The 7,994-nt window shown below is 51.0% G+C and overlaps 1 protein-coding gene across 1 annotated transcript; it reads right to left on the minus strand.

Annotated features, from left to right (window-relative positions):
• Positions 1–2,130: 2,130 nt before the first annotated feature.
• On the minus strand, positions 2,131–3,372 carry LOC138359639 (mucin-6-like). The gene has a single exon (XM_069319051.1). It carries the CDS (start codon positions 3,370–3,372, stop codon positions 2,131–2,133), a length of 1,242 nt encoding a protein of 413 aa, XP_069175152.1.
• Positions 3,373–7,994: the final 4,622 nt, after the last annotated feature.

The raw sequence follows: 7,994 nt of genomic DNA on the forward strand, positions 1-7,994 counted from the left end.
ACACGAATTTTCTCAATATTTCTTATGTTTCTTTTTACTGTCAATGGTAATTGAAAAATCAATTCTCCAAAATTCATTTTTATTTCTAGTCTGACGCAACGCTTGAACGCGTTTCGTAATAACTTATTACATTTTCAAAGACTTTAGTTGGCACACACTACTGTAACCTGAAAACACTAAACAGAGTTTTACTAATGCAAACACTGAACATCTTGTCTTATATACTCGCATTTGGGTGAGGTGATATGTTGCAACAGTTTTGGATGAGGTGCACAAACTTTTGACCAACACAAGATAGAACACGGTACAATGGGTATAAATTGGATAAATGAGAGGGAAGAATGGAAGTAACTGCAAAGGGCCTATTGGCCCATACTTCCTCTTGATGCTTCTATATTGGTACGGAGTCTTGAAGTGGGTAGAATGTACTTGTGCATTAATTGGCTGTTTATTGCTGGTGTTGACTTTTTGATGTGTAGTGCCTCGCAGATGTCAAGCCGCCTACTATCGCTGTATCTATCGATGATTACAGGTATCTGTTTAATAAATGTAACCAAAGCCGTCAAATATTGAGGAAAGATGTACACGTTCGTAAGTACTTACGTAACTGCTTCGTAAATCTGGCCCCTGGCCTCCTCCATTGAGGGGGACACACTGAGGGGCAAGATGGCTCTGTTGCTCCAAGTGTGTGTGTGTGAGTGTGTGTGTGTGTGTGTGTGTGTGTGTGTGTGTGTGTGTGTGTGTGTGTGTGTGTGTGTGTGTGTGTGTGTGTGTGTGTGTTGGAAGGGGAGAGGGGGGGGGGCATAGATCCCGTGTTCAGATAACGGAAACGCAGACAAAAGATAGCATCTTCGCTTGTTTTTGTCTTCATATATTTTTGTACGATGGTTCCTTAATATCAGTTACACGATAGCCAGTGTCTCACTGGTCGCTCTTAGGGGTAACTGTTTCATATACTGTTGTGTATGTTTCTGGTAGCACGCCGCCTTTACTGTGTTAATATGTGGATACAGAAAACTTTGTGTGTGTGTGTGTGTGTGTGTGTGTGTGTGTGTGTGTGTGTGTGTGTGTGTGTGTGTGTGTGTGTGTGTGTGTGTGTGTGTGTACTCGCCTATTTGTGCTTGCAGGATCGAGCATTGACTCCTGGATCCCGCCTTTCCAGCCATCGGTTGTTTACAGCGATGACTCCTGTTCCATTTCCCTATCATACCTAATTTTACAATTATGAATAGAGTTTGCTTCCACAACATGTTTCCCAAGTGCATTCCATTTTTCCACTACTCTCTCGCTAAAAGAAAACTTCCTAACATCTCTCTCACTCATCTGAGTTTCCAGTTTCCACCCATGTCTCCTCGTTCTGTTATTATTACGTGTGAACATTTCATCTATTTCCACTCTGTCAATTCCCCCGAGTATTTTATATGTCCCTGTCATATCTCCTTTCTCCCTTCTTTTCTCTAGTGTCGTAAGGTTCACTTCCTTCAGTGTGTGTGTGTGTGTGTGTGTGTGTGTGTGTGTGTACTTTCCTTGTTGTACTTCCAAGTTGTGCTTGCGGGGGTTGAGCTCTGGCTCTTTGGTCCCGCTTCTCAACTGGGGAACAGGTTCCTGAGCCTATTGCGCTCTATCATATCTACACTTGAAACTGTGTATGGAGTCAGCCTCCACCACATCACTTCCTAATGCATTCCATTTGTCAACCACTCTGACACTAATAAAGTTCTTTCTAATATATCTGTGGCTCATATGGGCACTCAGTTTCCACCTGTGTCCCCTTCGTGCGTGTGCCCCTTGTGTTAAATAGCCTCTCTTTATCTACCCAATTGATTCCCTTGAGAATCTTGAATGTGGTGATCATGTCCCCCCTAATTCTTCTGTCTTCCAACAAAGTGAGGTTTATTTCCAGTAGTCTCTCCTCGTAGCTCATTCCTCTCAGCTCGGGTACTAGTCTGGTGGCAAATCTTTGAACCTTTTCCAGTTTAGTCTTATGCTTGACTAGATATGGACTCCATGCTGGAGCCGCATACTCCAAGATTGGTCTGACATATGTGGTATATAATGTTCTGAAAGATTCTTTACGCAAGTTTCTACAGGCCGTTCTTATGTTAGCCAACCTGGCATATGCCGCTGATGTTATGCCTCCACGAATGTCGATAAAAGTGGAGTGTGGTGGAGGCGGTCGCATGCCTCCACTGTGGAGTGTGGTGGAGGCGGCCGCATGCCTCCACTGTGGAGTGTGGTGGAGGCGGCCGCATGCCTCCACTGTGGAGTGTGGTGGAGGCGGCCGCATGCCTCCACTGTGGAGTGTGGTGGAGGCGGCCGCATGCCTCCACTGTGGAGTGTGGTGGAGGCGGCCGCATGCCTCCACTGTGGAGTGTGGTGGAGGCGGCCGCATGCCTCCACTGTGGAGTGTGGTGGAGGCGGCCGCATGCCTCCACTGTGGAGTGTGGTGGAGGCGGCCGCATGCCTCCACTGTGGAGTGTGGTGGAGGCGGCCGCATGCCTCCACTGTGGAGTGTGGTGGAGGCGGCCGCATGCCTCCACTGTGGAGTGTGGTGGAGGCGGCCGCATGCCTCCACTGTGGAGTGTGGTGGAGGCGGCCGCATGCCTCCACTGTGGAGTGTGGTGGAGGCGGCCGCATGCCTCCACTGTGGAGTGTGGTGGAGGCGGCCGCATGCCTCCACTGTGGAGTGTGGTGGAGGCGGCCGCATGCCTCCACTGTGGAGTGTGCTGGAGGCGGCCGCATGCCTCCACTGTGGAGTGTGGTGGAGACGGCCGCATGCCTCCACTGTGGAGTGTGCTGGAGGGGGCTGCGTGCCTCCACTGTGGAGTGTGGTGGAGGCGGCCGCATGCCTCTACTGTGGAGTGTGGTGGAGGCGGCCGCATGCCTCCACTGTGGAGTGTGGTGGAGGCGGCCGCATGCCTCCACTGTGGAGTGTGGTGGAGGCGGCCGCATGCCTCCACTGTGGAGTGTGGTGGAGGCGGCCGCATGCCTCCACTGTGGAGTGTGGTGGAGGCGGCCGCATGCCTCCACTGTGGAGTGTGGTGGAGGCGGCCGCATGCCTCCACTGTGGAGTGTGGTGGAGGCGGCCGCATGCCTCCACTGTGGAGTGTGCTGGAGGCGGCCGCATGCCTCCACTGTGGAGTGTGGTGGAGACGGCCGCATGCCTCCACTGTGGAGTGTGCTGGAGGGGGCTGCGTGCCTCCACTGTGGAGTGTGGTGGAGGCGGCCGCATGCCTCTACTGTGGAGTGTGGTGGAGGCGGCCGCATGCCTCCACTGTGGAGTGTGGTGGAGGCGGCCGCATGCCTCCACTGTGGAGTGTGGTGGAGGCGGCCGCATGCCTCCACTGTGGAGTGTGCTGGAGGCGGCCGCATGCCTCCACTGTGGAGTGTGGTGGAGGCGGCCGCATGCCTCCACTGTGGAGTGTGGTGGAGGGGGCTGCATGCCTCCACTGTGGAGTGTGGTGGAGGGGGCTGCATGCCTCTACTGTGGAGTGTGGTGGAGGGGGCCGCGTGCCTCCACTGTGGAGTGTGGTGGAGGGGGCCGCGTGCCTCCACTGTGGAGTGTGGTGGAGGGGGCCGCATGCCTCCACTGTGGAGTGTGGTGGAGGGGGCCGCATGCCTCCACTGTGGAGTGTGGTGGAGGGGGCCGCATGCCTCCACTGTGGAGTGTGGTGGAGGCGGCCGCATGCCTCCACTGTGGAGTGTGGTGGAGGGGGCCGCATGCCTCCACTGTGGAGTGTGGTGGAGGGGGCCGCATGCCTCCACTATGGAGTGTGGTGGAGGGGGCCGCGTGCCTCCACTGTGGAGTGTGGTGGAGGCGGCCGCGTGCCTCCACTGTGGAGTGTGGTGGAGGCGGCCGCGTGCCTCCACTGTGGAGTGTGGTGGAGGCGGCCGCGTGCCTCCACTGTGGAGTGTGGTGGAGGGGGCCGCGTGCCTCCACTGTGGAGTGTGGTGGAGGGGGCCGCGTGCCTCCACTGTGGAGTGTGGTGGAGGGGGCCGCATGCCTCCACTGTGGAGTGTGGTGGAGGGGGCCGCGTGCCTCCACTGTGGAGTGTGGTGGAGGGGGCCGCGTGCCTCCACTGTGGAGTGTGGTGGAGGGGGCCGCGTGCCTCCACTAGTCAACTCACCAGGCTCGGGGTAAACACATTTCTGGTCTGGTTCCTCCTCCTTGTTTACTTGTTGGTCTTGGGGCGCGCGCGCGAGAGAGTAAATGGGGCAAGATAGTGTATAACTTTCAACATCTTGTGCATACATTTCCCTCCCTCCCTCTCCCTCCCTCTCTCTCTCCCTCCGTTCCTCCATCTCTCCCTCCCTCCGTCCCTCCATCTCTCCCTCCCTCCGTCCCTCCATCTCTCCCTCCCTCCGTCCCTCCATCTCTCCCTCCCTCCGTCCCTCCTTGTACCTCCCTTCTCCACCTTCCCGGGAAGGTGGTGAGGGGTTAGGGAAGGTGGTGAGGGGTTAGGGAAGGTGGTGAGGGGTTAGGGAAGGTGGTGAGAGGTTAGGGAAGGTGGTGAGGGGTTAGGGAAGGTGGTGAGGGGTTAGGGAAGGTGGTGAGAGGTTAGGGAAGGTGGTGAGGGGTTAGGGAAGGTGGTGAGGGGTTAGGGAAGGTGGTGAGAGGTTAGGGAAGGTGGTGAGAGGTTAGGGAAGGTGGTGAGAGGTTAGGGAAGGTGGTGAGGGGTTAGGGAAGGTGGTGAGGGGTTAGGGAAGGTGGTGAGGGGTTAGGGAAGGTGGTGAGAGGTTAGGGAAGGTGGTGAGAGGTTAGGGAAGGTGGTGAGAGGTTAGGGAAGGTGGTGAGGGGTTAGGGAAGGTGGTGAGGGGTTAGGGAAGGTGGTGAGAGGTTAGGGAAGGTGGTGAGGGGTTAGGGAAGGTGGTGAGAGGTTAGGGAAGGTGGTGAGGGGTTAGGGAAGGTGGTGAGGGGTTAGGGAAGGTGGTGAGGGGTTAGGGAAGGTGGTGAGGGGTTAGGGAAGGTGGTGAGGGGTTAGGGAAGGTGGTGAGAGGTTAGGGAAGGTGGTGAGAGGTTAGGGAAGGTGGTGAGGGGTTAGGGAAGGTGGTGAGAGGTTAGGGAAGGTGGTGAGAGGTTAGGGAAGGTGGTGAGAGGTTAGGGAAGGTGGTGAGGGGTTAGGGAAGGTGGTGAGGGGTTAGGGAAGGTGGTGAGAGGTTAGGGAAGGTGGTGAGGGGTTAGGGAAGGTGGTGAGAGGTTAGGGAAGGTGGTGAGAGGTTAGGGAAGGTGGTGAGGGGTTAGGGAAGGTGGTGAGAGGTTAGGGAAGGTGGTGAGGGGTTAGGGGAGGTGGTGAGGGGTTAGGGAAGGTGGTGAGAGGTTAGGGAAGGTGGTGAGGGGTTAGGGAAGGTGGTGAGGGGTTAGGGAAGGTGGTGAGAGGTTAGGGAAGGTGCTGAGGGGTTAGGGAAGGTGGTGAGAGGTTAGGGAAGGTGGTGAGAGGTTAGGGAAGGTGGTGAGGGGTTAGGGAAGGTGGTGAGGGGTTAGGGAAGGTGGTGAGAGGTTAGGGAAGGTGGTGAGGGGTTAGGGAAGGTGGTGAGGGGTTAGGGAAGGTGGCGAGAGGTTAGGGAAGGTGGTAAAGGAAACCTCTTGTGGTAATGAAGGTAGTGAAGATTATGATTGTAGATGGAGTATCTGGCTACGCCTGGAGAGCGAAGATAGTCGCAGCGATGAAAATAGTCGTGCATAGTGTGGATGGTTGCAGTGATGACGGTTGTAGGTTGTGAAGATAGTTACAGTGATGAATTTTGGGGTTAGTTAAGATGGTTACAGTGAGGGAACATAGTATGAATATATTTATGGTGATGGAGGGAGTGATTAGTGAAGATGTAGACTTCGCTATTCGAGCAACGCTGGGTAGTTTAGTGGTTACATATAAAGTAGCTTCAAATCATTTTTTTCCATTTCCCCCTCTGCCTCTGAGGATGCTGACAGCTTCAGCGAAACGTATCTAGTGTCAGAACGATAAAATTGCAAAAACTGAGCTGTAAAGAATTATTTTTTTTACACTAAGAGAAGAATATAGAAAAGATTCAAACTAGAATCATTGATTTAGTATTTTCGGTCATATTCACATAGAGGTAATACCCGGTTGCGCACGGGTCTCTCCGCCCTTCCTACCCCCCCTCTCCCCCCCCCCCATTCTCTCTTCTCACTTTCCCTATCTTATTTCTCTTACCCTCTCTCCCATTTCAACTCCTCTCCATCAGTCTCCCCTCTAAGCTCCTCTTCCCTACTTTCCATCACTTTTCATTCTTCTCAATATTCCCCTCTCTCCCACACTCTCCATCTTTATCTTTCCTTCTTTCTCTTCAAATATCCCCCCCCCCCTCTTCTCTCCCAATGTCATTTTATATTTTCAGACGTTCCTTTCACTCCCATTCTCTTTCATGTTTTTCTTCCCTCCTCCATCTCTCTCTCTCTCTCTCTCTCTCTCTCTCTCTCTCTCTCTCTCGCTCGCAGAAAAATTATACAACGGCAGAAAACTATATAAAGTGTCCTCTGTCCAAAAATCTAATTTCTTTATGCTTATTTAACCAAAAATATATACAATATTCAACATCAATTTAATTTCACATTCACATATTATTACAATTATCCACACCCGGATATATCTACGCATTGCCTAAGATTCATCCATTGCACTATACAAATGAATAACTAAATAATACAAATTATTCACATAGAAGGATGAGAGAGACGGTAGGTGAATTTGGAAGAAATGTTATACGAATTTGGAACACGTTCCTGGCGTCACCGTTCAACACAACACAGAACAGTACTAAATTATAGCAATACAGCAAGAAAGGCGGGGTCCAAGAGCTAACAACTTGATCCTGTGGGCACAAATAGAAAATATAAACACAGTTGCCATGCTGAAACAACCTGTATCGCAGTAGCCAAACAAAAAAAAAAATACAGCTTATCACCGGAAGGTCCCTGGTTTCATTTCCCGTCTGTCCGAAACATTTGTGCACGTTTTCTTGTACGGAGTAAGGATACGACACATTAATTTAAAAATATCCCTATAGGTCCTTCTCACCACATTCGTAGTTGCAATAATTCTTAATCCGTCTTGCTACGCCGCATGAATGATAGATATAAAACCTGAACCAACCTGTGAATAAAATCATGCAATTTTTCCCTAATGAGCATTAATGAAAACCTTACCAGAAATACCTTTTGGAACTTCGACTAAGTCATTGGAACTTTTAGAACCTTTGGATCTTTTGGAACTTCGACTATGTCATTGGAACCTTTGGAACTTTTGGAACTTCGACTAAGTCATTGGAACTTTTGGAACTTCGACTATGTCATTGGAACCTTTGGAACTTTTGGAACTTCGACTAAGTCATTGGAACTTTTGGAACTTCGACTATGTCATTGGAACCTTTGGAACTTTTGGAACTTCGACTAAGTCATTGGAACTTTTGGAACTTCGACTTTTGGAACCTCGGAAATCATTGGTGGTTGATAATTTACCTTCGTGACGTGTGGGTTTCTGACACTGTTGAGAAAGTCACTCTTGTTATGGGTTGTGCTGTGGTGATGCTCAGATGATTGATGATACTTGTAAATCGACTTGAGAATGGTCCTGGACGGACCGAAACGTCGTCGTCCCTTCACCTTCTAGTGTGTGGTCTGGTAAACATACTGGTAGATCAACTGGCTGTCAATTCTAAGTCACCAATTGCGTCCTGCAGCTGCATGATTGCATGTTTTTATTGTTTCCAGTTGTGTCATTCAACTGAACGTGTAATTAATGTTATAATTACAAGCTGAACAGTTGTAATGAAAAAACACTAAGTTACAGGTTACAAGATTTCCTGTTAAATGGGTGTGGGAGTAAAGGCATCGATTCCCGGCTGAGGCAGAAATAGGCAAAAGTTCTTTCACCTATTTTACCTGTTCACCCAGCAGTAAATAGGTACTATAGTAAACTAGCTGCCACGGGCTGCATCCTGGAATTGATTGTGTATTTATTATTTAGGGTTGCAGG

Source organism: Procambarus clarkii, chromosome 8 (genome assembly GCF_040958095.1).
Source record: "Procambarus clarkii isolate CNS0578487 chromosome 8, FALCON_Pclarkii_2.0, whole genome shotgun sequence".
Lineage (NCBI taxonomy): Eukaryota > Metazoa > Arthropoda > Malacostraca > Decapoda > Cambaridae > Procambarus > Procambarus clarkii.

Excerpts from the sequence above, each read along its gene's own strand:
- LOC138359639 (XM_069319051.1), bottom strand. The coding sequence starts at position 3,372 with ATGCGGCCGCCTCCAGCACACTCCACAGTGGAGGCATGCGGCCGCCTC.